This window comes from Dermacentor albipictus, chromosome 1 (genome assembly GCF_038994185.2).
Source record: "Dermacentor albipictus isolate Rhodes 1998 colony chromosome 1, USDA_Dalb.pri_finalv2, whole genome shotgun sequence".
Taxonomy (NCBI): Eukaryota; Metazoa; Arthropoda; class Arachnida; order Ixodida; family Ixodidae; genus Dermacentor; species Dermacentor albipictus.
This window is the reverse complement of record NC_091821.1, coordinates 475,887,716-475,914,782: the sequence shown is the minus strand read 5'-3', so window position 1 is coordinate 475,914,782 and position 27,067 is coordinate 475,887,716. Positions and strand designations below refer to the sequence as shown.

The following is a 27,067-nucleotide window of genomic DNA, read 5'->3' as shown; positions in this document are numbered from 1 at the left end:
ATATCTTGACGGGGATACTACTGTCTTTAAAAAGAAAGACGTCCAATCGCTGCATTCTAGCGGGGCTAACATATAGGGCAGAAAATTGGAGGTTAACAAAGAAGCTCCAGAACAAGTTAACGAGCACGCAAAGAGTGATGGAATGAAAAATGTTAGACGTCGCGTTAACAGACAGGAAAAGAGCGGTGTGGATCAGAGAGCAAACAGAGACAGCCGATATCCTAGTTGGCATTAATAGAAAAAAAAATGGAGCTGGACAGGCCAAGTAATAATGCGTAGGGCAGATGATCGGTGGACCTTTGGAGTTACTGAATGGGTGTCAAGAGAGAGAGAAAATGATGCATAGAAAGGCAGGAAGGTTAACCAAAGGGCAGTTCCGGTTGGCTACGCTGCACGAGGGGAAGATTGAAGGGAGTTAAACGAGAACGAAAGTGGTTGGGGGAAATAGAGACGAGCACGAACATACCGCGTACACTACAGAGCAGTAGGGAGCGGCGTTCTTACAGTCTATCGTGAAGCCCCGCAGACCGCAGGAACCTTAATAACGCGAGTAAGGGCTTTAGCGTGGATGTTCTGTGGGAATACTGACCTAAAGCTTTGAGTTATGATAGTGGACGATTGTCCAACTTGTCCAGTACTCTGCACATCACTTGTCTCTGGGCACTATATCGCGGGCAGACACAGATAATATGTGCGAGCGTCTCATCGATGTTACATGTGGCGCACGTGGGGCTGTTGGCCATTCCAATAAGGAAAACGTATGAGTTCGTAAATGCAAGGGAAGGGAAGCGCAATCGAGGACGGGAGAAAATTAGGTGGGGTAATGAAATAGAGAAATTTGCAGGCGCAAGATCACCTAGGTCAACACAAGGGTAATGAGATCGCTGCGAGATGCCTTCGTGTTGCCGTGGACATTAAAATAGGCTGCTGCTGCTGCTGCTGCTGCTGCTGATCATGATAATGATGACGATGACGATGACGACAAGCGATATTGAAGACAATAGGATGCAGGGACGTAATCTAGTGTAGACTGAAACCGCGTCGCACGTTAAATTCACAATTTGGGTCATCATGATTATGCAGCCTGCTGTAGCGAACTGACGGAGCTGTTTGGATTTAGACACGCATCAGCTAACCAGGGAGACGACGACGATTAAAGGGAAAGAGCTCCGGATAAGGCAAGCGCAGATGTGCAGGCACGACAACGAGGACAAAGAGCAGCATTTGACAAACTAGGTTTACTAAACTTCGTATTTGTTTAAGGTTGCACTGTACACTTGTCATACACATTTAAAGCTATGTCGTATCAGTCGTCGGCGGCCTGCCTCACTCGCCCATTATCCCGTGGGGAGTGGTCTCTTCGCTCGCCCCGAAAGGAATGAGGCCACTTCCTTACATCCGCTTTTCTAGCATCCAAGGGACATGCTGACTCGTGGGATACGCAGGCCACTCCACCAATCACTAACTCAGACCAGTCTGGCAAATAGATGCGATCTCTAGGGGCGAGAGTTTAAGCGACCAGCCATGGTTTCGAAAGCACCATGAGAAGATAAAAATTAACTACGACTGTTCGATAGTAGAGCCGAGCGAAAACCGACCACGACACGTACACACGCTCGTCCTCATCTGTTTCGAGGTCCCTTCTGTGTTGGCAACGTGCATAACATGCCTTTTACGGTTCGCGCCCTGAGAGAAAGTTACTGTCACGTACGTCTGCTTCGGCAGGGCGAATTCTCATGCTCGGCCGGGCGAATCCACATGCTTTCTTCACCGGCGAGTGCTCCGCCATGCTAGGATTCCAGCCTCGAGTGCCGCAAGTTTTCGCGGTTCCACGTCTCTTGGACACCGCACTCTACGCGGCTCTCTCGCATCGGGAAAGGCCCACCATTGTAAAAAAAAAAAGACCCACAGCATGCTTCTTTCGCGACACCGTATTGCAGCTTCGCGTCACACCACATATGATATCACTACGCTGCGAGCGTCGCGCAATAGCTGGCACAAACGGCACATTTATTTATTTATTAACTCGAAAGCATCATATGCCCCATTACGCGAAAAGATGTCGGCGTGACCGAAAGATGGTACCAAAAATGGCCGATGGCGCGAAGAGTAAGAACATGTCAAAAAAGGCTTGGTTTGACGGCACAGAGAGGTTATTGTAAACAAAAGAATGTTTGAAAAGAAAATTTCGTAAATTTAGGTCTCGATGCGACACGGGCACGCTTTCCGGAAAGCATGGCTGCTCCGCTGTTGTTGCTGACCAAAGGTATGCTTAGTGCGTGCGTCATTGTACATATGACGTCGTAGCCATAAAAAAACGCACAAATGATAGGTATCTAAAGAAGGAAATGACGATTTATTGTGCAGCCCCTGAGGGAGCACGGCGAAACGTCAGGGGAGAGTGAAGGGAAATAAGATAGATAAGGAGGGAAGTTGAAGCATAATAGACTCCACTATATCTGCGACAGGTGGCACATTTCAGCAGAGGGGCCAGCGTTGCAGCGGGCGATCATAAGGCGGCGATTCCAATTGAATCTATTGAGCTCCAGCAGGTTTCGCAGGGAAGGCAGCCGAGTACGCACCGGGAACAGCAGGTCAGCCTCTGTGGCTGTTAGTTGGCCGTGGTGTATGTAAGTGGTGGCGATTATGGAGCGTTCCTGCGCAAAGGATGGGCAGGCACAAAGAAGGTGCTCCAGAGTCTCGGGGTCCCGGCCCCTCCTGCAGGCAGGTGACGTGGTCCTTGGCGTACAGCCGGGTCGCAGTCCAGGTGCAGCCAGTCCACAAGTGCAGGAGTGTGGAACGGTCTCTTCTGCGGAGGACATTCTCTGAATGCGGCTAGGGGACTTGCCTCAAGCTACTCGGGGGTCCGGGTGGATGGAGGTGAGCAGGCACCGTAGCGGATGTCTCGCGTAGTCCGAAGCAGCTACCGTTCTGGTAATCGGGACTACATCGCGGTGGGCAGCCGTAGCTATCCGCCTCCTCGTTGCGGCTATCCCGACGTGTGAGTGCAGCCAGTAGAAAGATATAGAGATTCTGGCGGCGGCTAGAGCCGTTAGCGTGGCAAGCTGCAGAACCCCTGTAAGTCTTGCCCGCCGTACGTTCAAGTGTGCCTGCAACGCTGACTTAGTCACGCCACCACCATCGTATGCTGGGGAGGATCCTCGTAATGAGGTCAGCAAGGAGCCCCGCGAGCGCAGCTGCGGTAGAACTCGCTGAAAAAGGGAGTCGGAACTGCGCACGCCGCCGCTGCCGACCCGCTCTAGAGAACTGAACCATCCGTGAACACCAGCAGATATCCTTCCAGCTCCCCCTGGAGCTTGCGGGCTGCCGCCTGCTTCAGCTCATGTGCCGGATGGGCTCGTGGCAAAGATGATCAATCTGCTCGACCACCCATTCCGGTTGATGACAGGTGGGGGTGATGCGCCGAGTCCCAGCAGCTGGCGGTTGCAGGACCCTCTGTGCCATTGGCTGGGTTGTAAACTGGTCGGCTAGCAGCTTCGCCAGAGCAATCGCGGCGATGCCTAGGCGGACAACTGATGACAGCACTTGGCGTAACACACGAGGTCCTATCAGCAAGGCCCTGAGCAGGCGCTAAGTTCAGGCTCCATCCGGCGCTTTGATCGTGGCACAGACACCCTACCAGCTTTGGTGCCTACGTTGCCGGGACTGTCGTCTTCAGGCGGCGTTGACTCGACCGTGTTCCGTCCAGTGCTGCGCCTGATTGGTGCGTAGTGCTATACGTTCAGCCCTGCGATTGGCAGCTCGTAGCTGGAGGTGGCGAACGTCAGGCACTGGTTGGACCTACTGCACATTAGGCCAGACTGTGGCTGCCCGGCCGCTGTCCGCCACAAGCTGCAATGAGTCCCCTGTATTGGCGTCCTGCTGGCACAGCTTACGGAAGGCACGCCGATCGACAGTGGCGTACACCCGCGTCCTGGGGGTCTTGCCCTTGAACGGGGCCAGCATGATAGGGAAGGGTTCGGAGACCCAGGTGTCCGGCTGGGGTGTCCAAGTGTATCGGCAGCCCTCAGTGGCCATGCTCACGTCAGTTGCCGTGTTGACGGCACGGGTAGCGCGGCGGACGAAAGTGGGAGCCCCGGTGTTGAGAATCCTCAGAACCAGCAGGCTAAGCACATCCAGGACGCTGCTAACTCGCCCACAGCAGTGGCGACTGCTTCATGTGGTGTGGTGAGCAGTGATTTGTCCGCAGAAGACGCCTTCGCTGAGGCGTCGGGCTAGCTGCAGAAAGCGCGTGGGATCCCAGGGCTCGCATGGTCGGATATAGACGCTAACTACGGTGGTGTCAATGCATCCAAGAACGTACCCGGACAGCACATCATTCGAGCCGTCCTCCCGTCAGATCCGCCACGTCGACCTCAGCCTGCAGCACGTCCACCCACACGTACAGCGCGCAGCGGGTAGGTCCCTAGGGATGGTCTTTATGCGAGAAATGGGGTCGCTGTGCAGGGTTGCAGCCTGCACGAGGTGCCGCTGCTGTAGCTCACATAGCCAGGTAGAAACAAATCATTTGCCGTCGCGTACACCACCTGCAGAGTAAGTGCGTCGTAGTTGCTCTGCAAGAGGTGCAAGAAGAAGTCTCGTTCCGCCGCCGCAATGAGTGCACGTTCCACTGAAGGACCCTGGGCCGGCGGCGGTGGTTCTCAGCCAGGGCGTTAGCCATGGTGGCTCTGCAAGGAGGCTGCGCCTCTGGCTGGAGCCGGGTGTATCGCAACTTGTGGTTACCTGGAAGCAGTTCAGCAACAACCCTCAGAAGGAGCCTTCACTGGTGGTCAACGAGCGCTGCTCAGAAGTGTGGCAGGGTGCCGCCAAGGCAGTTGCGGCTGAGGGTGCTCCGGCCGCCTTTGGGTAGGCCGCTCTGCACCCCAGCTTATGCTGACCGTACCGCGTTCCTTTCAGTCAGGTGTTTTTGGCGGAGCCGGTTGCCATTATGGCCACCGGTGGCCCGGCATAGTTAGGGCGCGTCATCATCTCTAGTGCATGGACCCTCGAAGTGTTGGAAGAGGCTTGTGCCTTGACGGAGGCACAAATAGCTGCTTGAGCTTCCCGTTGAGGAATGTGGGTCGGCACTGTAGTCTTCGTCGTGGCTATGCACCTCTGTGCATACCACAGCTTACAGGTAGCGGTGCCGGCAGCGTGTGCGCCTCCGCAGTGCAAGCACTTCGGCTTGGCTGTGCACCAGTGATCCTCGCACCAGTGATCCTCGCATGCGGACCGCCACAGCGCAAGCACCGCTCAGGCCATTTCGATGCCGCTGTCGGGTGGCCGTAGCACCCGCACTGCAGAGGCCGTGGCGGCGACGGCCGCACCTCAAAAGGCAACCAGAAAAAGAGGATGTGGGCCGAGCGGCGTATTTACAATTGCCAGTAGGTACATCGGGGCGTGGCATTTGCGCAGACGCCGGACCGGTGCGCGCATGCGCGAGTAACAGCGGGTGCGAGAGAGTAAATGGGGGTACTTTTGCTCCTTGAATATATAACTGTGCCTAGAGACTACGGAGGAGTTTCTTAGCCTATGTTGTTTGCGCTTGTCTCTAGGCGTGCCGGTAGAAGTAGTGGGGCGCAGTAGTGCTGAACTTAGCGTTGCAAGTTGGCGGCTGGACGTAACTATATTTATTCAATCGTGTTCTTTTTACTAATTAAAACAACGTGTCATTATTTCGCATTGCTGGCGGCGCCTCCAGGAAACCAAAGCGACAATGGAGACACCAAAGCTAGAACCGGGACTGGTCCGTGGGTTGGGGCTCGCCGAAGCCTGCGTGTGCCAGGAGTGTAAGAGGTCGTCTGTCCACGGCAGCGGACAGCCAATTTTCTGTGCGAACACCCCCTGGCACGCTTCGGCCTCCGCGGCCCCAACCCATGGGCTGCCCTGCTTCCAGCTTTGATGCCCCCGCTACCCATTGGGTGCCCCGGAGATCTGGCGCCACCTGCTTTATTATAACCTCAGGTGCTCTCCTGAGGCCTCCGTTTGCCAGTTACATGTGCCCTCCTGGAGCAGTGCTTGTAAAAATGCAATCTATCGCCGTAACGAAAACAGTGACCCGCGACTTAACAACACCATTCGGAACCTTGCCCCTTAAGACACAGCGATTACCAAGTGGAACGTTCGGGCCTACTGCCTCACCGCGCGGTTCCACCAGCGGCGGAGCGCAAGAAAACTCGACCACACTCCGCAATGCCGGCATGTCAAGGGAACTAAGGCATACAACACGCGCTAGGAAACCTCCTCCCTAGTGCCTATACTCGCGGACAACTTTTCTTCGCTATGAAGCGAAAGGTATTGCTTAAATGTTATTGCGCGACAAAAAAAAAAAAAGACACGGACGTGTAAGTAGACGACACACCAAGCGCAACCGTCTTCTCTCACGTCCGTGTCGTTTTTTTGTCATGCAATAACATTTAAGCAATGGATTACCAACTTACCCGGAATGCTGCTCTCAATAAGCGAAAGCTACGGGGGCGGAGCTTCTGCACATGACTCTATTCGTATGCAATGTAGTCCGGGTGGGCTCGGCACCGGTTTCGGTTTCGCCAACCTCCCACCTCTTAACTCTGGTGAAAGCAGGTACAATTAACTCGGCGTGAATCAATGTTTACTCGCATCCAAAAATTGAAGGACACTTTGTAAGTTCCAAAGTGTGTTCGGCGAAAACCTGCGCCCATTCGACTGACTATGCCACGTATTTTTTGTTTTTTTGTGCATGCCACTCCCAGCGGAATGGGCTATCGCCGAACACCTTGGCATTTAGAAAGTGTGCTGCAATATTTTTTTGACAGATTGACAAAGTGTGGTTTGAAGTAAACGATGGACTGTTTATTCACGAATTCTTTGTGTCTTTGCTTTAATGCCCCATGAATTCCTTATGCTTGGCTGGGTCGACGTCTACGATAGCTGCCTTGTGATCACTGAAATGTACTGATATGTACTCGAGATCTTTGGCGGTTGGATATGTCTGAAAGACCAGACCTAGACAGCTGCCATGCTGCGCTGTGGCTGTTGTCGTTGGTGTGACGAACTGTAACGCTAGTGAATTTTGTAGACCACTGACAAATGCATGTCTGTTCCTAGCGTCCCCGACAACGTTCCAGGGCACGGACGGACGGACGGTCGGGCGCTGCGAGTATAAGCTATTAAAGCCTTTCGCATTAATCGCTTCCGTTCTGCTTCCCTGGCCTTGTTGCCCGGTGTCGTGTTAGCCCGCCCCAGCATGCGCATTCGCTCATTCTTCTTTCGGCGTTTGGTATTGGGGGAATCCGCATTCTTATGGCGTTTCTCCGAACCGCTTGCAGTGGAATCATCACCGGGTCGCTTGGGAGCCATCCGACAAACTCGATCGCTGCAACGAGACGTCTGATGAAGGAGCGTCGCCGCGCCCGTTGCTGTGCCATCACGTGATTGCTGAGAGTTTGTAAGGGGGAGAGCCCACTGCTGTGGCGGCGCAACTGTTGCTATGCGCCGCTGTGCCATCACCTTGATTGCTGAGAGAGTGTGAGGGGGAGCGGCCACGGCTGGCACCGTTCCAGGGCACGGACGGATGGACGGTCAGACGCCGCGTGTATGAGCCATAAAGGCTTTCGCCTTAACATGTACCAAGTTCTGAACAGCGAGCATCGCAGCCTGCGTCTGAGCTCTGAAGCAGCCGTATGGTATCGGTTAGGAATTGGACGCACGATTGCCGCTGGCGTCGGTAGAGCTGGCGCAGCAGTCAGCTCGCCAGCTCACTCATTTGTACATTCCGAAGTTTGCGATTTCCAGATGGGTTCGCTTGGTTTCAGCCCAGACGCTGCAAACACTTGTGTGTGTGTGCTTCAACAGTCCTTTGTTACTAACTTTGGTGAACAGCCTCCAGGGGAGTTCATTGGCGGGACAGAGAGCGACAAACACTCACCAGAAGACACGGGCGCCATTTTGCGTTTGGTGAACGGGCGAAACGTGCGACGGTTTCGGGTGTGCAAAACTCGAAAGAGCAAACTAAAGATACAATAAAATACCAATAGCTGACTGGTGAATCTTACGTATCGTTTCAAATTATGTGCTGTAAAAAGAAAAATAATATTGTTTTGTATTCCCCACTGGGCGACCCAGCAGGCCTACGAAGCGGCGAAGAGGCAAGAGCTCGACGTCCCATGATGGGAGGCCTAGGCCTAGCCGACTAAACTGCTGGTTCTCATTAAAGTTCACTTTCTTTCTCTCTCTCTCTCTCTCTATTTCCCACGTAAGAAAACGTGAACAAAACTGCGGGACTACTTCCAGCAGCGATGAAAGAGGCGCGCTTAGTTTCCGTAGCCTTCCCTTCATAGCCAAGAAAAGTAGTCCGCTAGTATACGCATACTCACATATTCAAGGAGCAAAGGCCCCAAATTTTTCTCTCTCGCACCCGCTCTTACTCGCGCCTGCGCAGAAACGTCGAGCGCCGCGGAAACGCCATGCCCCGCTGTACCTGCTAGCAATTGTAAAAAATGCGGCTCGTGGCGGCGAAGCGCAGGGCCGGGCAGGGCCGCTTCGTTTGACCGCCGCCACCGGTACTTGAGAGGTCACTGCCGCCAACAGAACCTCGTCGGATAAGTCATCTTCGGTGCCATGTAGTACGGTCGCCGTGCTCTGACCCCGGCCAGCTCAGCCGTAGCCAGCAGCAACTGTATCTGCGCGTGTGTTGCGGCGCCGGACGCCACAATGTTCTTTTTCGTATTAACCCGCACCTCCTCGACTCCAGGCGCGATGGCGATGCGTGATGGCGAGGCGACAGGTTCGGGGAAACGAAGCTGCCGCGGATGCCGGCTTCAAGAGAACCATGTCAGCGATGCTGAGTGCATGCGCGTAGCAGGCGGGAACCAATGTTGGCAGAAGGCACCCCAGCAGAGGCATTGTTGCAGCAGCTCGTCTCGAGTGGTGTGGAGGAGGGGCTGCACCAGCGACGATCCCTTCTCGCGTTGATGAGAGCAGGCGGCGTTTCATGTTGTGTGAGACATCTGTGACGGTCTCATTATCGCGGAGCTGCATGGCAGGTGGGCTGCTCTGGTTCTGCGTTGTGTTGGCCGCGCAGTCGTCGGATAGTTCTGTAGAGTGAGCCGCTTGCATCGCGGCATTTTCATAGGCGGGTGGGGTGGGGGGGGGGGGGGCAATGATTCGTCAGAGTCTCGCCGGTAATGTTCGCGGGGCCTCTTCATTGCTGCGAAACTCGCTCGGGTGCGAGCGCTTGAGCGCCGGTCGTTCCCAGTGTACAGGGAACGACCGACTTTCCGGACGCCCGTTGATTCGTACGGCTTTGCGGTACCACCACGTACCCCTTAGAGTCAATGTATTAGAACGTCTGAGATTTCTGACGCAAGAACACTTCACCGTCCGACTGCAGGACCGGAATGGCGTTAATCAAAGCCACCAACGCCGCCATTTTGATTACCTCGCCGCCTTGTACCGGCGCTCTCGCACGCAGATCTGTTGGCTGCCGTAGCCACCACCGCGGCAACATTCGCTATTATGCTTCGTGCCTTTCTGTGCCGTGTTTTTTCATTGAAAGAATTCGCCGATATCAGCAATGGCACCGACACCGTCTCTGTAATCTTCTTGATTAGCTTCGAAGCTCGGAAAGCACGGCGCGTTGATTATAATATAGCTGGTTCCCGAAAGTCAACTTCGCCTCAGTACAACGTTGTTACTTGGCTAAGTATACACAAGTGTTGCGATGAAACTTAACGAACGTGGGAAGGGGCAATCCCCACAGGACATGTTATATGTATTCCTTAATTATACACGCGCGCACCCGCCGTCTCCCGTCACAGTACAAGCACCGATATGCCTAATAAGTGCACTGACAGGCCTTCAGAGCTTTTTCGAGTGTGCTTGCGGTGATTTGAGACCGTAGGGGCGGTCGGAGACATGGGTTAAATTTTTAGAACTGCCCAATGTTTCGGACATATTCGCTGCCGATAGGGAGTCCGAAAAATCGGACGTTGACTGTACAAGCGAACAAAAGGATGCTTCAAATGATCCGTGGGGCGAGCGCGCGGCGAAAGGTGGACGCGAACAGAAAGGACCGACGCATTGAGGAATGACCGGGATAGGAAGCAGGCCGCTGCTTGTTTAAACGAATTTGCGCTATAAAGGAAAGCGTTGGCTGACGTCTAGATGCAGGTGTCCCTCATCCAAATCAATATAAACTCTTTAAAGCAGTGAACCGCAACACTGAGGCGTTGTGCGCGTGCTGAGAGTATGTCAGGATAAATGAGGTTGACATACCAGCTGTTGAGAGAAAATCTCACTTGTGACAAAGTTCGGGACTCATACAATGCAATGAGCTTGCTATCAGTGATAAAAATAACTCATATTCGAAAATATTTGCATCTGTATAGATCTATTTTTTATTTGTATTTGAGAATGTTCGACTCGATTTGCAATGGCTTTTACCGGTAATTTTTTTTTCGAAGAAATTTCATTGGATGTGCATTTTACCAGCCCATCTCTCGTGTTTCCTATTGTTATAAAATGAACACTACTCCCTATATTAAAACTGTATTAAGTCGCTTTTTATTTTCTAACATGCTTACTAGAGAGTGACTGCATTGAGTGACATGGTGTCAGCCCGTCTTGACACAAAACAAAGTTCTGTGTCATGCAGGTAATTTTGTAAAGGCATTCAGGGAAAACCTGGAAAACTCAGGGAATTTGGACATGTCAACTTAGTAGATATCCGGGGTGTCTACCCGGGAAAACAGAGAATTCTCAGGGATTTTGAATAGTCTGCAAATACTCAGGGAAAACTCGGGGAATTTGTGCTTCTATCAGCGAAAATTAGCTGTAATTTTATTGAAAGGGAACGAAAGTCGCGGTGGAAAGGGAACGAAAGTCGTGACCCCAGGTGCGAAATGTCATTAATCAAACAAGGCCACCACCGCCGCTATTTTGATTAACTCGCCGCCTCGAACGGCGCTCTCGCACGCAGATCCGTTTGCAGCCGTAGCCACCACCGCGGCAGCGGTAGGCCCAATTGCTTCGCCGTTCGCTGTTAAGCTTCTTGCCGTTCGGTGCCCTGTTTTTTCATTGAAAGAATTAACCACTCTGAGCAATGCGACTCCGCCTTTTTAACGCGATAGCGTTAAGGAGCTCGTGTCGCAGAAAAGCCGGTGTCGTCGGTGTCGGCGGCGTTGGCCGTGAGCGATAAATTCGAGCAGGCATTTCATGAATAAAAAACAACTTGCAAGATGGGCTGGGTGGGAATTGAACCAGGGTCTCCGGAGTATGAGACGGAGACGCTACCACTCAGCCACGAGTTCGATGCTTTAAAGCGGTACAAAAGCGCCTCTAGTGAATGCGGTGTTGCCTTAGAAACGAGCTGTTTCTAAGGCTCAGGCGTGCGTCGCTTGCTCAGGCGCACATTTCGTTGCCGCGCCGAACGCGGCGTTGCTCGACGCTCACCGCGTCCGATGCGAGGCGCGTAGTCGCTGCGCCGTAGCCAATTGTCTTACACCCCTTGGCGGGTCGACGGGAACGCTGTCGCGTTCCACTCTTGAAGGCGAAGCTTAAGCGTCCTCCAATTTTTGGTCCCCGCTATTAGCTGCGAGGTTCTGAAAGCATGGCGCATTGCATAATCCCGGTTTCTGGAAGTTATCTTCGCCTTAGTACAGTAATGTTACGTGGTGAAGCATACACGAAAATATTGCTGTGAATCATAAGTGTGGGAAGGGGCAATTGTCACTGGACGCAGTATGTATTCCTAAATTTTACACTCGTGCACTCGCCATCTCTAGTCACAGTACGAGCGCCGATATGCCTAATAGGTGTGCTGGCAGGCATTCAGAGCTTTTCGGATGTGCTTGTGGCGATTTGAGCCCTTAAGGGCAGTAAAAGACATGCGTTCATTTTTATGAACTGCCCGATTTTTCGGATCTTTTCGTGGCCCCTAGGGAGTACTAATATTCGTACGTTGACTGTACAACTGACGAAGAGGATGCTTCAAATGGTCTGTGAAGCGAGCGTGCGTCGAAAGGAGGACGAGAAGAAAAAGGACCTACGTGCTGAGGAATGAATGAGAAAGGAAGCGTGCTGCCGCCCTTTTGAAGGAGCTTTAGCTCAAAAAACAAGGTGTTGGCTAATGCCGAGATGCAGGTGTGCATCATCCAAACCAAAATAAACTCTTTCGAGCTGTGAAACGCAACAATGAGGCGTTGTGCGCAGGTTGAGTATGTCTGGATCGTTGAGGGTGACTTAACAGCTGTTAAAAGAGAATCTCGCTTGTGACAAAGTTCGGGCATCATACCAATGAGCTTGTAATCAAGTGGTAGAAATAGCTCATATTCGAAAATATTTGCTTCTGTATGCATATCCTTTTTATTCGTACTTGAGAACGTTGGACTCGATTCCCAGTAGGTATTACCATTTTTTTTCAAGGTATACTATATTCTGTGCATCGGACTAGCCTCCCCCACCCCTTTGTTTTCTTATCGAATAAAATAAGCGCTACTTATAAAAACTGGATTAGGTTGTGTTTTTTTAATTTTTTAACATGCTTACTAGATAGTGACAGCATCAGGCGCCATGGTACCCGCCTCGACATAAAACAAGGTTCCGTGTCACTCCGGAAATTTTGCGTAGGCACTCAGGGAAAACCTGGAAAACTCAAGGAATGTGGAAGTTTCAAATTGGTAGAAACGCTGGTTCCACATCCGCCAAGGTTTGCGAGTGGTGGCGCAGGCTAACACTCCCAGGGTTAGCTCTAGTAGTACAACATAAATACCCAGGAAAGTGGATCGGGAAATGGCGCCGTGGTAGCTCAATGAGTAGAGCATCGCATGCGTAATGCGAAGACGTGGAATCGTTCTCCACCTAGGAGTTGATAAGTACAAGTAATTTCCGCTATGTTGTCCTTGGTGTCATTGTTTGTTGGCTTCCTATGAATATATAATACATATATAACACGATGGATGAACCAGAGTGGCGCTGAAGTTAAATTTCACAACACAATTTCTATTCCATGTTCAGTAATCACAGATCATTTGCGGCTTTGTTCAGGGGCAGGCGCGGGCATTCTGTTTTGTGCTTTTTGTTGCGTTTGGTGCAAGAATATGGCTAGGAGCAGGCACCGCATATGCGAAGTCACTCGCAATATACACACGTTAATTTATCCAGAAGTCGACGCTGATTTATCCAGAAGCTTGCGGGTAGCGCGAGGATCTTGTTGGGCTGACACGACGACTTCGTGGCATCCGAATTCCGAGTGCTGCATATGCGGTGAGGGTAGCTTTATGCACTTGTTCATAGATCATCTTGCAGATTGTTGTAGCGCAGGCTGAACAAAACGGTCATAGAAGGCAGATGAGGCAACGCACAGCGCTGAACAGCCAGCTGCGAACAGCTTTTTACTTGCGCCGTGTCTCATAGCACTGAACTTCAGAAACCGCTGTTACGCGTTCCAAAACAAATCTTAATTTCAACACGTTCTTAAATTGCAAAACACGCATACTGTTTGCTCCTAACCCGCCGTGGTTGCTCAGTGGCTATGGTGTTGGGCTGCTGAGCACGAGGTCGCGGGATCGAATCCCGGCCACGGCGGCCGCATTTCGATGGGGGCGAAATGCGAAAACACCCGTGTGCTTAGATTTAGGTGCACGTTAAAGAACCCCAGGTGGTCAAAATTTCCGGAGTCCTCCACTACGGCGTGCCTCATAATCAGAAAGTGGTTTTGGCACGTAAAACCCCAAATATTATTATTATTTGCTCCTAATAAAGACAACTCAACAATATAATAATGTAAACGTTTTATTCATTACATTAAAAGAATTATGCAGCGTGTGCCACGAAACCTGGCAGTAAGCAACCTTGGGCGTCGCACCAGTCGCGTTGTTGAAAGCGCAATCGTGTGAAATGGGCTCTCCGAAAATTGAATTGCGACGCGTGCGCCTGCACCGATTTTCGTCGTTCCTGCCGCAGAATGTGAAACCGCCTTCATTCCTTTGTTCGCGCGTTGTGTTATTGCCGCTTTTGCGTTGAAGCGATAGACCCCACGAAGGTCACTTCGCTCGCTCCTGCTGCCGCGCTTGCTCGCACCAGCGTTTTCACAACGAGTGTGATGTGTTCATGTTTGCTTGTGCGTGCTGACACCATCCTTGCAATTTCAGTTGTAGCCGAATGCTTCCGATAATATATACGCTTGATAAAACCACTACTAGTGGGGCCAAACGGAATACGCGCATTATTGCGTATCAGTAAACTACTATCTTTGCTTCGAAAAGGTGTCGCAATCAATGCTTCGCTGTTAGGGTGAAACTGCGACTTGTAAATTTTCCCCTTTGGCTTCTGCAGCAAATGTTCTTTTTCTTATGCTCAAGCAGAAGGCCTGGAACGGAGAGGGTTCGTTCCGTGCCAAGGGTGGGGCAGCTACCCTGTTCACGGGAAAGAAGGGAGGGGGGCTGTTTAGTAGGTAAACCCCAATGAATAATGACACGTTTTCATTCCTAATTTGTTGTATTGTAGCATAACCATTTAAGGGATCCGCGGAATTTCATGTTCGTGGCTTGTCGGAACATGCCCGCACCGCGTCCTTTGCATGGGACCTGCCTGTAGCGGCGTTGGTCGGGCCGGGCGACGTTAGCATTTACAAACGGTGCGCTTCGGCAGCGCAGGAACTTCGACAGGCGCTCGCTGGCGTACCGACTGCGTTGGTCTGCAAACGGGAATCGTTCGTCGTGGCATTCGCGGCGGTTTAGTCATTGCTCGGCACGTGGGCGACGACGCATCCGCCGTCGAACGGAAGCGCAGTTTTTACGCCATCGTCGCTCTGATCCCCGTCGCGAGCTAACGTCGAACTTCTCATCTCTGCCAACACGCGTGTCCCGGCACGCCCAGCTTATTGAGACGCCGGTTCTCGGCCGTTAGCCTTAGCGTGCGCGTTTCGGTCGTTGTGTGGAAACGGCTTTGCGGGCGACCGTCGCAGCTGCATCCTGTTTTGTCGCCGTAATTTCACACTCGTTCTCGTCTCTATTGGTTGCACGCAGTCAGTAGATTAAAAGCGGTGCGATTACCGCGTTACTAATTGTGGTTTCCGTGAGTACAGTATCCTTAACCCACATATGTCTAGTGTCCTACCTGTAGTACACCTCTTCTGTTCGCAGTAACTCCTCATATTTCCTAATAGAAACCCTTGCGGTTCCCAGCCTGTATTCATTATGTAATAGCTCTGCCGTGTAAAAGCACTGGTGAGTATGTATGTCGACTTTTCTGCGTACCGACAGCTGCAACATCGTGGATTTTACAACTACAAAAAGTGAATCACCTCACGGTATAAAAAGTTACCAAGTGGATTCACCTATATTTTATTACTGGCGACAATGTATATACAGCATAATATCTGTGTTCTGTATTTAAAGCTTTTAGTCCTTTACAGCCTTTGAAACATCAGCATCCTATATGTAAGACACAAGACAGATTGTGTGTAGTTTCGAAAGCGTAAGGTACTGGGTGTACCGCACATCCTATCAAACAGAGACAAGCGTAATCACGAATTTATATGTGTCACATAAACTGTTTTGTTCGTTTTTGTTGGAAGCAGCTTTTTTTGACAACAAAGCTCCGCAAACGTTGAAGATAATTTAAACCGTATTGGCACTCGTGATAATGTGCCCTCAGCAGCATCCAATAATCAGCCTGAAAATTACGCTGAAGGAGTAACTAAGAAAGCAGCCATGAATAGGCCGCAGGCATGCGCTCTTCGCGGGGCAGCACTTTCGTGGGTGAAACAGCAGGCAAAGCTTTGTAATACAGCGACGAGTGCAAGGTTATCACTAAGCCACAAGGAAAATATTAATATATATAAATATATATGCATATGTTTGTATCACGCAATATGCACGCAATATGCATGTATCAATATATATATACACACAGTGCCCCAGCTAACTTAAGCAAGAGTTTATAAATGTGCAAATCCCACGTAGCTGGACAGAACCAAGGTAATATTTGCCGTCTGTTGGAGACACTAAGAATATTCTTTTACATTCTGCCCAATTAAATACTTAGTCTCAATTATTTATCACCTTCTCAAATATTATAATTAGACTAAAAGTGCCAATGAGAAAATTGTAGAGTAACATGAAAAACTCGCGATACAGCTTTCTGTTCCTCAAAACGTGCTACACAAATGTTTTTCTGAGCGTGAAAAAAGCCCGCAAAGCACTTAAAGTGCATCGAGCGGCCAGTCGCTCTTGTGATTTCTCATTTTGTGATAACCCTTGGACCTCTTTTCATGAATTTTGTGGCGCTTGAGAAATTTAAATTTGAATGACTGTGGTACGCGAAATTTAGATTGGCCTGAATATTTTGCTAAAAATTCGCAAGTTAAAAAAATATCGAAGTGTGAAGTTTACAAATCTGCAAGTCTGCACCAAAACCAGATACCGCAGTTCCGTGTAAACTGCGTCAATTATAGCATGTAAATCTGACAAATCTGATGTATTAATTTACAGTGTACATGAATTGTTAGAATGATAACAAATGTTTCGCGAAAAGTCTTATTCACATTTAATAGAACATTCCATAGCTGTGCGTATGGCATCAATTTAGTCCGTTTAAATGTATTACTAGCTGCGGTTTACATAGCTGTGATGTCAATTTTCATTGTTAAGTACGGAGTTCTAAATGTGAGTTTCTCTTTTTTTGCGATTTCGAACAATTAAAAAAGGTTATCGTTTGAAAAGACAACTCTGCTTTCTAGAGTGAGTGGACTAACTTTTTCATTTATATGCAACAGATCTCATCAAATTCGATGCAATGGTGGGCGAGAACAATGGTTTCTCCGTTCCCAAGAATATTTAGGTAGAAGGCCTTGAGCTAGAGGTTCCAAGGTAAATATACCTGGTAGCGAAGCTTCCATAGGAGCCCATACGTTCAAAACATGGCGGTCCATCGGCGGTTCATGGGGCTTAGCGCCATCTGTATGTGGTGGGAACACTTGCGGCGGAAGAAAAAATAATGTGACGCCATGTCCGTTAAAAGCAGAAGTGACGTCATATTGTTTTCCAAGGCGCGAAATTTGTTTTGTTGTCCTTCCTTTGGAGCTATATATTCAAATGCCCCGCCATTCGACTTGATGGGCGTTTCGAGCTTTCAGCGTGGAAAGCGATGCATGAAAAAGGCCAGCCGTACGGTTGTCGAAATCGCATCCCTGCACAGAACATACTTTCTTTGGAGGTCGACGAAAGCTTTAGGTGTAGAGTGCTGATCCTATTGTCGCATGCCAAGCCCGTCGGTCAGCGCAGTCTCACGAAAACAACTACACAATTATCTGGCGGTCGTAACCCACTCCTTTTAACTGAACAGATTAAGAAGCGATGAAGCTACCCGCGTCACCAAATTCAGAAAAACTCGACAAGCAGCAAGAAAGCGCAAACTGTGAGGGGGGCGTATTTCAACAGGTGAACTTTACGAGTGCGCCTTTCTGCCCATTTCAACAAGTGCATTGCTTTGCGAGTGATAGTGGCGTCAGCGGCCCCTGTAGCGATGGGCGCTGAAAATAAAATAAAATTAAACTTGTATTTTCTTAACTTCTCACGAATATATAAAATTGACTAGGAACTTTATTTTCATTGAATGAATCTAACTGTGTCTCGTTTGAATTAAAAAAAACGCGTTGTTCTTTCCCAATGTTTGTTCCCTCCAACCATAGTCGCGCTTCAATCGCTGCTCCCATAACCCCCCATGCTGATGTCGGTGACAATCTGTACTGAACCGCTTTTCGCCCGAAGCTTCGCGACCTATTTGAATCGACCTTGGAGGTTCCTCGGCGGCGAAAGTATTTCGGGAGGACGCATGAACAGCAGGCGCATGACATGTTATACTGCTGCGCAGCTGTCATGTGTACATGTCGCATTTAATAAGAAGAAGTCGTTGTGCTGTTGCATTTCGGTTAACCAAAGGTGACGTTGCGGACATGGAGACAGAAGCAGTCGATCACAGTCTCCTCTCACAGATGATCGCGAGATAAGACAAGTCGTGGGGATGTCGATAAGTATTCGTCACATACTATTTCACAATCATGGCAGTACAGTAGCTTTGTGTATCTCTCCCTTCCTCTCTCTTTCTCTCTCTCTCTGATATATATATATATATATATATATATATATATATATATATATATATATATATATATATATATAGTCATATCATAAGAAGCCAACAAACACTGACACCAAGGACAACATAGGCGAAATTACTTGCGCTTAATAAATGAAATAAAGAAACTATATATTGTTTGAACCTCACTGATGGCACCGGCTGTTGGAATCTCAGCGCTGCCACCAGCTGTTGGAACCTCAGTGCTGACACCCGTTGTTGCAACCGGACCGTTGGCGCCCGTTGTTGCAAATGGGTCGCAAGCCCCAAGGGTAGCGTTGGCCTGGCGGCCTGGGGCACACTGGAAGCATCCGAAGGTCCCAGCAAAGCATGAGGCGACTGCTAACAGAACAACTTGTTTATTCTAGCATCGCAAAGAGCGGGCGGTCAAGTCGACCGAAGTAGAGAGACGGGAGAGCACGTTACTCAACAGAAGAAATCGGAGCCTCTCTCCTGGCGTCCGGGGGCAGCTGCTCTTATACTCTTGGCGTCGCGGGCAAGAAGGAAGGTCACGGGACGACACCACGTGACAGCGAGGCACGGACGGACTGAGAGACATGTAGAGACGAGTGTAGTGACGCATCAGCCGGGCCGGCGCCGGTCAGACCTCCTCGCTTCACACTTGGGGAGCTCCTCTCCCCGGCTGCCGCGCTTTGACAAGCGTGGGCACACACACACACACGCACACACAAAGACACGTGGCACTGAACATGCCGGGACGAGCTCGGCGGGGATGCGTCGCGGCCGCTCCGAACGGGCTAAAATGTCCGCCGCTTTGAACGAAGCCCCGGCGTCCGTTGCATCCGCGCTGGCTTTACCGCGCGTCGTAGGCGAAACGTAACAGACCGCCCCGCCGGGGGAAAGAAATCCCGATGGTCAGGGGACTGCATCCGCTGTCCGGAGGGATGTCGCTCGATGATGCTCATAACCGAAGTCGGTTGTCCCTCGGCGTTTCTTGAGCGCAGCGCACCGAGAAGGCCTCGTTCTCACGTTCAGGTTCACACAGGACACTGCAAAGTGACTTCGGGAGAGTTCTCATTTTTCTCTCGTTCCCAGCAAGCGTTAGAACTACGCCGAAACTCAGCCGCTCAGTCAGCAAGCACGGCACAACCCTCACTAAGCCATGCCAGGCTCTTTCCCCTTTTATACTACTGCCTAGTTCCTGACAGTAGTCTATAGCAGCACTCAGAACGCGTCCACAAATCGGAAAATTGCACTAGAAAGCACATCATCACTTTGAAACACTACACAAAAGCAATATGTTAAAAATCCTGCCTCAGAAAGAAAAACATCAATAACAAACAATTTTGAGGCTGATTCCCACGTTAGGGGCTTCGACTTAAGCCATCGGCGTTACCGTTGAGACTCCCCTTTTTGTAACGCACCTCAAAGGAATATTGTTGCAAAGCGAGGCTCCAGCGCAGGAGACGGCCATTTGTGAAAGAGATAGTCTGCAGCCATTGGAGAGGGCAGTGATCCGTTTAGAAGCATGCGAAGCGGAGATCGCAGCGAGCGACCGTACACTAGCTCAGCTGGCGAAAACCCCGTAGCCGCATGCGGCGCGCTCCTCAATGCAAACATCACCCCAGGCAGAAATAGCTCCCAGTCAGTTTGTTGTTCAAACCACAATGCTCTCAACACGCGCTTCATGACGGAGAGGAGCTTCTCAAGGGAATTCGACTGTGGGTGGTACACTGAGCTGTGTAAGAGCTTTACCCCGCACCTTTCGAGAAAGGCTGTCGTCAAAGCGCTAGTAAACACTGTGCCCTGATCTGATTGGATTTCCGCAGGAAAACCAACTCGCGCAAATATGGACAGTAGTGCATTGACTATCTCAACTGAGCTGAGTTCTTTAAGCGGCACTGCTTCAGGGAACTTTGTCGCTGGGCAGATCACAGTCAAAATGTGTCTGTACCCCGTGGCTGTTACCGGCAGAGGTCCCACTGTATCAATAACGAGCCGTCTAAAAGGCTCCGTAATGATAGGTACCAACTTCAACGCCGCCCTCGATTTGTCCCCTGGTTTGCCCACCCGCTGACAGGTGTCACATGTCTTCACAAAGTGGTCTGCGTCCCGAAAATACCCTGGCCAATAGTACTCTTGCAAGAGACGGTCCTTAGTTTTCTTAACTCCTAGGTGTCCGGACCACGAACCCCCATGCGACAAGCGCAACAGATCCTGACGATAGCATTGAGGCACGATCAGCTGATCGAACTCCACTCCCCTGCGGTCTAAATACTTCCGGTACAGGACCCCACCTTTTTCCACAAAGCGAGCATTTTTCTTGGCGATACCTTCCTTGACAATGCAGCGTATGTTTTCTAGGCTGCCATCCTTCTTTTGTTCGGCTATCAAAGCCGACCGGCTGACTTTTAGCAACCTATTAAGTCCGTCTGACGTAGGCGTGATGAGCAAATCTGCAGATAGCTCTTCTAACTTTCCCGCATCGGGAATTTCCTCTCCAGTATCTGGTGCCTTTAACGCTACAGGCTCAATTTTATTCAGTTCGGGCGTGCTCTGAATATCAGCTTGCTGCGCCTCTGACCCTTTCTCATCGTTCGACAACGTCGGCCCCGCAACTACCGCCTTTGCAGCGAGCTCCCGAACATTCGATCTGGTTAACGCCTGAACGCTAGCCTCACCAAACAAAAGCCCCTTCTCGCGCAGGAGGTGATCGGACCTGTTCGAAAATAGGTACGGGTACTGGGCGGGTAGCATAGATGACACTGCCGCCTCCGTCTCAAGTGCTCCGAAAGGACCTTCAATAAGCACTTTTGCTACGGGCAGACACACGCTATGAGCTTCCACGGCTTGTTTGATCCATGCGCACTCGCCCGTGAACATATCGGGTTCTACGTAAGAGGGGTGAACTACATCCATCGTAGCTGCGGAATCGCGAAGCACTCGGCACTCTTTCCCGTTTACGAGGAGGTCTCGCATGTAAGGCTCGAGAAGCTTCATGTTCTCGTCAGTGCTGCATAATGACAAAAACACGACTTTTGTTTTTGTTTCTGGACACTGCGCCGAAAAGTGACCCGGCTTCTGGCACGTATAACACACGCGCGTTTGCCTCGCCTCGAACCGCTTTCTGCGTTCGGCTTCGGCTGCCGCCGTCTCCTTACGTTCGGTCGGACTGCTTACACTCGCATCCGCACTACGTGTGTCCCCCTTTGCTCTCATGGGCGTGAACTTCGGCCTCTCAAACTTGGAGCCAAATTCACCCTTTTGACCGTCCTTAGCTCCGCGAGCCCGACGCGTCACAAACTCTTCGGCTAGCTCAGCGGCTCTAGCCACCGTACTAACATCTGGCCTATCCAAGACCCAGTACCGCACGTTCTCAGGTAACCGACTATAAAACTGTTCTAGCCCGAAACACTGCAGAACTTTCTCATGGTCGCCAAACGCTTTCTCTTCTTTGAGCCACTCCTGCTTGTTTGACATTAGCCTGTAGGCAAACTCTGTATATGACTCACTTTTGCCTTTCTCATTTTCTCGAAACTTCCGACGGAACGCCTCCGCGGACAGCCTGTACTTTTTTAGCAGACTCGATTTCACTTGGTCGAAATCCTCTGCCTCCTCTCTATTCAAGCGAGCGACTACGTCGGCCGCCTCGCCGGGTAACAAAGTGAGCAAGCGCTGTGGCCACGTTTCCCGAGAGAACCCCTGCTTCTCGCACGTTCGCTCAAAGTTAACCAGGAACAAACCAATGTCCTCTCCAAGCTTAAACGGCCGCATCAGGTCAGTCATTTTGAACAATACTCGTTCTCCTGCACCGTGTGCCTGATTTCCATTACGAGCGCGTTCCATCTCTACCTCGAGACGCTTCATTTCTAAAGCGTGTTGACGGTCACGCTCTTCTTTTTTCTCTTGTTGCTCTCGCTCTTTTTCTTTCTCTTGTTGCTCTCGTTCTATCTGTTCTTTACGTTCACGTTCATCTTTCTCTTGTTGCTCTCGCTGTTGCTGTTCTTTAAGTTCGCGTTCCTGTCTTTTTGCCGTCTCCCTCTCCTCAATGGTCTCAAGGCATTCCGACAGCTCGTCATCCTCAGCTTCTAACTCAAGAATAGCACTTAGCAGTTCTGGTTTTCTGAGTTTGTCTGAGACATTCAGACCCAACTCTCTTGCAATCTCCAACAATTTCGGTTTGCGCAACGACTTCAAATCCATGGCTGCTCTGAATGCTGCTTTCTCTACTGCCTAGTATTGTCTTGCCGCAACTAACCCGGCAGCAACGACAACCACAATTACCAGCTCTGTTTCTGACACTAACAAAAGCCTGGCAAAACTCAGAAGAAAGTCCCGCACTCACCAAACCTCACAGCCAAGAATTCAGCGCAGTCGTTCCGCTGCAGGCAACCAGTCATCACACAGGGCTCGTTGCACTGCTCCCGGATGGTCGTTGTGCTGCTCAGCATACAGTCAACCACATATCTTCGCTGCTGGCCTCCGTTGTCGCGATCTCACCGCTGGCAACCAGCTGTTTCGACCGCACCGATGGCACCCGCTGTTGGGATCCCACCGATGGCACCGGCTGTTGGTATCCCGCTGATGGCACCAGCTGTTGGAATCTCAGCGCTGCCACCAGCTGTTGGAACCTCAGTGCTGACGCCCGTTATTGCAACTGGGTCGCAAGCCCCAAGGGTACCGTTGGCCTGGCGGCCTGGGGCACCACTGGAAGCATCCGAAGGTCCTGGCAAAGCATGAGTCGACTGCTAACAGAACAACTTGTTTATTCTAGCATCGCAAAAGAGCGGCCGGTCAGGCCGACCGAAGTGGAGAGACGGGAGAGCACGTTACTCAACAGAAGAAATCGGAGCATCTCTCCTGGCGTCCGGGGGCAGCTGCTCTTATAGACCAGAACACGCTAGTCTCGCACCCAGACTAACCGAACGCATACTCTCGCACCCGGGTTGCCCGGTCGACCGGCGCTATTTTGTACTGGGCTGCCAAAGTGTGTTCGCCGGCGACCAGTAGACATGGCAAGCGCCAGCTCTAGGGCTCCAAAGTGCGGAAATGTGCCCGTTCACACGGATCCAAAGTAGAAGAAGTCATCTGGGCATCATTGCGTCGTGTTTGGATGCCAAAACAACCAGCGGAGAAGGAGCAGGTTGCTTAGCGCTGTTTGCTAAGAGCACAACACACGTAGGGAATCGTGCCGGTGCGGTGTTTTCAGCCTGCGCCGATTTCCATCCGCAACGAAGAATGCCAAGCTGCGCCACCGGTGGATAGCTGCAGTGAATAGGAAGAACTACCAACCCAGTGAAAATGCACGAGTGAGTATTCGATCTGTGTATATTTTGGTGCCACGTTCAACTTTGCGCCCTACAAACGTAATGCGCAGGTTTGCTCCGAGCACTTTCTGGGCAACAAGCCTACAGAGCAGAATCCCGCCCCGGTGCTTCGCCTTGGCTATAACAAAAAGGCAAGCCTTTTCGTGTTTTCATTCAGGCAGAGCTCCCGACGGTTAAGCGGAACAGTTGAGTTTGCGGTTAGCGATACTTGCAGCTGGTGCACGGAATGACCATTAAGCGTGAACGACAAGTTGTAGGCCTTGCTGGTGAGCGTTATTGCTAATGAAAGTAAACCGAAGTCTCCTCGTCACGTAGCATGCGTCCATAAAAACGTAAACGACGACTACTCGTCGCCGAAGGTGTTCTTGCAGCGCACCTGCCTTTACGAGCTGGTGTTGCAAGTGTCATTCGTAACGGATTCATTTGAGCCTCCTGAGCTCTAAACTGCGTGCGGGCTGTTATGCGGGGCAAAGCGCAAAATATTTCCGTTCATATGGCGAGGAAAATAAGGTGCTTAATTATTCTTGTATTTTGTAACAAAATTTTGATCGTTCTCACTAGTTTTTTTTTACTGTTTTCTTTTCTAAGGGAGCGCCAACAATCCGATGGCCTCGCACAAGCGAAACAGGTCTGGTACCAGGTAGCTGCAGTTGGTGGGGCTAATTTCTTGGAATGCAGGTGCGGTTGTTGTCTTGTACCAAAGGGGTCCTGATGATGCAGCTTTAAGTAGGGATGGTAATTTTACGTGCCCTGTCATGGTTTGTGCAACTGTACAACACCTGCATCTGTCATGCTCGCCCTGTTATACGGGCTTTGACTGCACATGTAGTTGAACATTATAACTACTGTAGTACCTCATTTTCCAATGAGTGCAGGTTTAGCATCATATGCTGCTTGTTCGAGTGCTGTAGGCTTTTGTTCTGAATGTTGTACTCTTAAGTGGTTGCACGATACAATCGGCCTGGTGTATTTTCTATTTCATTTTGAGAGGACTTTATATCTTCGCAAAAGTGATGGCATGGGAAAGAACTACAGCCCTTCTTACTATAACATCTATTTTGTCTTCAGTGTGCAGGTGGTGAAGGGCAGGCGTCTGCTAACCAGGCAGTCAAACGACCTCGCCAGTTGGTTGCCAAGCGCGGCCAACCCAGTAGAGACCATGACAAACAAGACCAAACTGAAAGTGCAGATGACAGTGTTCTGCGTGCTTTAATAATATATGGCACCAACACAGTGCTGTAAATTCCTTCACAGGTTACGTGCCAAAAAGCTCACAGGTGGTCTAGCATATAGCGCGCGTTTTGTACAAACGTAATAGCGTACCTACCCGATGTATTCGCTTCTGCAGTCTGCACAGCACTCAGTGTGTCCATTGTGGACTTGCACGAGGTCTTGAAGTTTGATTGAATCCAGACAGCGAAAATGACAGATTAGAAAAAACGTGAAACACGCCTTCCGCCCAGCTAAAAAGCCCAAGTTTCGCCTTCGCGCCGGGTCGCATCTTCCGGCGTGGCAGCCCAGGCCTGCTACTTCGCGGCGCTTGGGATAGATGGCGCGACCGGCGCTCATCAATATGGCGGCGCCCTTTGAATTCACGGTGTTCTGGTGTATACTCTTGGCGTCGCGGGCAAGAAGGAAGGTCACGGGACGACACCACGTGACAGCGAGGCACGGACGGACTGAGAGACATGTAGAGACGAGTGTAGTGACGCATCAGCCGGGCCGGCGCCGGTCAGACCTCCTCGCTTCACACTTGGGGAGCTCCTCTCCCCGGCTGCCGCGCTTTGACAAGCGTGGGCACACACACACACACGCACACACAAAGACACGTGGCACTGAACATGCCGGGACGCGCTCGGCGGGGATGCGTCGCGGCCGCTCCGAACGGGCTAAAATGTCCGCCGCTTTGAACGAAGCCCCGGCGGCATCCGCGCTGGCTTTATTGCGCGTCGTAGGCGAAACGTAACAATATTAACGCGATAGCGTTAAGGAGCTCGTGTCGCAGAAAAACCGGTGTCGTCGGCGTCGGCGTTTTGCGGCGTTGACCGTGAGCGATAAATCACGGCAGGCACTCCATAAATAAAAAGCAACTTCCAAGATGGGCTGGCTGGGAATCGAACCAGGGTCTCCGGAGTGTGAGACGGAAACGCTACCACTCAGCCACGATTTCGATGCTTCCAAAAGGTACAAACGCGCCTCTAGTGAATGCGGTGTTGCCTTCGAAACGAGCCGTGGAAAGTTATACTGTGGTGTATATCGGTAATTATGAACATGTAACTTACAGAAGTCGCAATTACACGAGTAGCGAAGTGCGTTTCGCTGCATTTCTTCTGCGCTTTCCGCACACGGAGAGCCTTCTTGCGGCAAACACAGAAGACCCCCTCCTCTCCATGTAAGGCGCTGCCCCGACAGATGGCGCGCCACGCGCGCATTGGAGCTGTCGCGGCTCGGACTCTCTCCCCTGACAACGCTTCGCCTTGCTCCCTCTGTAGAATCAAGCGTCCTTCCTTTCTTTAGATCACTATCTCTCTATCTCTCTGCCCGTGCCGATCACGGCGTTTGGCTGGCGTGCATCATTTCCCCCTCCGGGATACCGAGTTCTTTGGTTCGCTCCGCTTGCTCAGGCGCACGTTTCGTTGCTGCGCCGAACGCCGCGTTGCTCGACCATATGGCTCGACGCTCACCGCGTCTGATGCGGGGCGCCTCGTAAGTGATGGCTGCCCTGTAGCCCATTGTAGCTGTAGCCCCTGTAGCCCATTGTCTTACACCCATTGGCGGGTCGACGGGAACGCTATCGCGTTCCACTCTTGAAGGCGAAGCTTAAGCGTCCTCCAATTTTTAATGGAAATTAAAGTGGATGAAAAAACAACTTGTCGCAGGTGGGAACCGAACCCACAACCGTCGCATTTCGCGTGCGATGCTCTACCAATAGAGCTACCGCGGCGCCGTTTTCCCATCCACTTTCTTGAGTATGTATGTGTCCTAGTAGAACTCTGGGAGTGTTAGCCAGCGCCACCACTCACAGACCTTGACGGCGGACGTGGAACGTCTTTTTTGCCGGAGGCGTCACGAGAACGTGATCTTTTAGGGTGAAGGCAACTGGTCAATAAACCCACATATGCTACCTGAAGGCATCAATGTTGCCGGATTCGAGACCCTCGTTAAGTAATGAATGAGAAGAAAGGGGGTTAACCGAGGGGCCCGATTTTTATTAGTCATATCACAGGAAGCCAACAAACACTGACACCAAGGACAACATAGGGAAAATTACTTGTGCGTAATAAATGAAATAAAGAAACTATAGATTAATGGAAATTAAAGTGGATGAAAAAACAACTTGCCGCAGGTGGGAAACGAACCCACAACCTTCGCATTTCGCGTGCGATGCTCTACCAATTGAGCTACTGCGGCGCCGTTTTCCCATCGACTTTCTTGGGTATGTATGTGTCCTATTAGAACCCTGGAAGGTTGTGGGTTCGGTTCCCACCTGCGGCAAGTTGTTTTTTCATCCACTTTAATTTCCATTAATCTATAGTTTCTTTATTTCATTTACAAAGCACAAGTAATTTCGCCTATGTTTTCCTTGGTGTCAGTGTTTGTTGGCTTCTTATGACATGACTAATAAAGATCGGGCCCCTCGGTTAACCCCCTTTCTTCTCATT

The 27,067-nt window shown here is 50.8% G+C and overlaps 1 protein-coding gene and 1 non-coding gene across 12 annotated transcripts in view; one reads left to right on the top strand and one right to left on the bottom strand.

The window, feature by feature from the left end:
• The window catches only part of LOC139054842 (uncharacterized), a 138,405-nt gene that overhangs the window by 97,886 nt on the left and 13,452 nt on the right, over window positions 1-27,067 (top strand). The window contains exons 3-4 of one of the 11 annotated variants that reach the window (XR_011511552.1): window positions 2,725-2,880; window positions 7,308-8,027. The exons of 9 other annotated variants lie outside the window; for them this stretch is intronic. Coding sequence is in view for 1 of the 2 variants with exons in the window: in XM_070532498.1 (XP_070388599.1) it covers window positions 7,308-7,430 (123 nt within the window). In the remaining variant the exon portion in view is untranslated. Of the gene's footprint in view, window positions 1-2,724; window positions 2,881-7,307; window positions 8,028-27,067 lie in introns of those variants that run through there. One more of the 11 variants, XM_070532498.1, reaches the window with a different exon arrangement.
• TRNAS-CGA (transfer RNA serine (anticodon CGA)) lies at window positions 26,744-26,816 on the bottom strand. Its single transcript has one exon. It is a non-coding gene; the product is annotated as a tRNA-Ser (tRNA).